Source organism: Lathyrus oleraceus, chromosome 1, assembly GCF_024323335.1.
Source record: "Lathyrus oleraceus cultivar Zhongwan6 chromosome 1, CAAS_Psat_ZW6_1.0, whole genome shotgun sequence".
Classification (NCBI taxonomy): domain Eukaryota; kingdom Viridiplantae; phylum Streptophyta; class Magnoliopsida; order Fabales; family Fabaceae; genus Lathyrus; species Lathyrus oleraceus.
The window spans coordinates 124,538,127-124,540,457 of record NC_066579.1 but is presented as its reverse complement, the minus strand read 5'-3'; the positions used below and the strand labels follow the sequence as shown (position 1 = coordinate 124,540,457).

The 2,331-nt window shown below is 37.8% G+C and overlaps 1 protein-coding gene across 1 annotated transcript; it reads right to left on the bottom strand.

The window, feature by feature from the left end:
• LOC127095175 (uncharacterized) lies at positions 1-918 on the bottom strand. Its single transcript, XM_051033905.1, has 2 exons — positions 469-918; positions 1-288 (listed from the first exon to the last, which is right to left on the bottom strand). The coding sequence occupies exons 1-2, from the start codon at positions 916-918 to the stop codon at positions 1-3; spliced, it is 738 nt and encodes a 245-aa protein (XP_050889862.1).
• Between the last annotated feature and the right edge of the window lie 1,413 nt (positions 919-2,331).

Here is a 2,331-nt window from a genome sequence, read left to right as displayed (position 1 = left end):
CTACGTATGGCTCACGCCAATTATCGTCTTCGAATTAGGAGTTGTTGGAATCTCCAGCACTTCATTATACTTAAATGGTTCCTTCTCCATATATTTCACACATTCGTCTATGACATCTAAGAAACAACATGAGTCGTCTAAAGCTGGTACTTGTAGGAATTTAGCTAAGAGAAATTCAACATTTTCTTCTCCGACTTCGAATGTTAGCCTACCTTTCTTCATATCTATGATGGCTCCGGTTGTGGCTAAAAAGGGTCTTCCTAAAATAATAGGGATGTGGGAATCCTCCTTTATATCCATTATTACAAAATCGGTTGGAATATAAAATTGTCCTATACGAACGAGAACATTCTCTAGCATACTTATGAGATATTTAACAAAGCGATCAGCTAGTTATAGAGACATCTTTGTTGGTCTTAATTCTCCTAGATTGAATTTTTTGCACGTGGATTAGGGCATTAGACTAACACTGGCTCCTAAATCGCATAGAGCTTTGTGTATGATAAACTTTCTGATTACGCATGGTATGGAAAAGCTACTAGGGGCTCTCAGTTTAGGAGGCATGTTGTTTTGAATAATAGCGCTACACTCGGCAGTAAGCATAACGGTTTCGTCATCCTCAATCTTTTTCTTGTTGGATAGAATATCTTTAAGGAATTTAGCATATGAAGGCATTTTCGTAATGGCTTCTCTGAATGGTATAATGATATTAAGTTTCTTCAAAAGTTCTACGAATTTCTTGAATTGTCCTTCATTTTTGGACTTAACAAGTCTTTGGGGATAAGGTATAGGTGGTTTGTATGGTGGCAGAGGCACATAAGGTGGTTCTTTATCTTTTGCCTCTCCGCTTTCGACTTCTTTTCCATCATTGGTTGGTTCATTTACCTTTTCAGTTCCTTTACCAGAGTTTTGATACATGGTCAGATTTTGAATTCCTGGGTCAACTGGTTCATCTAGTTATGTTCTAGTTCGAAGTGTGATAGAGTTAACATGGCCTTTTGGGTTTAGTTGTGGTTGACCAGGAAATGCTTCAGTCGGGGCTGCTACTGCGACTTGGTTTTGGGCTACTTGGGAGATCTGGGTTTCTAACATTTTGTTGTGGGTAGCCATAACATCAAACTTATTTGACAATTGTTTCATCACTTCACTCGTATGAGCATTTTGATTTGCAAATTCATACGCTTTGTCCATTAGAGCACCACCAGCGGAAGCGCTTAATTTCATCTTAATGTTATACAACAGAGCATTATAGAAAGTATGGATAATCAGCCATTCTTCAAGTTTATGATGTGGATAAAGTCGCATCATGTCCTTGTATCTTTCCCAAGCGCCGAAAATAGATTCATTGTCTTTATGCTTAAATTCATTAATTTGAGCTCTTAGCATAGCTGTTTTGCTTGGTGGAAAATATCGGGCTAAGTAGACTTTCTTCAACTCGTCCCATGTGGTTACTGAGTTTGAAGGTAGAGACTAGAGCTAAGCCCTAGCTCTATCTCTTAAGGAAAAAGGGAAAATTCGTAGTCTAATTGCTTCTTGACTGACACCATTTGCTTTCACTGTATCCGCGTACTGCATAAACACTGACAAATGCAAGTTATGATTGTCTGTAGGACTACCTGAAAATTGGTTTTGTTGAACGACTAATAACAACGAAGGTTTGAACTCGAAATAGTTTCGATTGATGGCAGGGGCATCTATGCTGTTATGTGGTTCTGCTTGCGATGGAACAACATAATACTTTAACGGACGGTTTTGTGGTCTTTCGGTCATATTTGGTTCTGGTTCTGAAATTGAGATAATAGGGTATGGAAGATCGTATTTATTACGAAATCTAGTGATTCGGCATCTTAAATTAATATAACGCTCGATATCATCAATTGGTTTGTCTAACTCCTTGCTCTAAGAGCGAGTGTCTGGCATACAATCGACAAAGAAAAAGAAAATGTGTTGCCTTAGTCTATACTGCACAACAAAGGAATCACAATATTGACTAAATTAGTCCCCGGAAACGGTGCCAAACACTTGATTGCTGACTGACGTGTCTGTCGGAGGATGACTGCAAGTGCATAGTCTATCGTTTAGTTTGAAAAGATTATCGAACCCACAGAGACTAATAGTCAAGCTAATGTTATCTATTGTTGCAGTGCAAAGCTAAGACTAAAGGTTATAAGGTTATAAATGGGAATAAAAATACTAATCTCTAACGGTTTAAAAGTTATGATAAAAACGAGTCTGAAATATGGATTCCGTGTTCCTAAGGGCTTAGATATAATTCAGGCACTAAATACAATTCAATTGCATTATGTAGAAAATATCGACTTAAAGTCTCGT

Excerpts from the sequence above, each read along its gene's own strand:
- LOC127095175 (XM_051033905.1), bottom strand. The coding sequence starts at position 918 with ATGTATCAAAACTCTGGTAAAGGAACTGAAAAGGTAAATGAACCAACC. Across the intron at positions 289-468 it reads TATGCGATTTAGGAGCCAGT|GAGGATTCCCACATCCCTAT; the intron begins GTTAGTCTAATG and ends ATGGATATAAAG.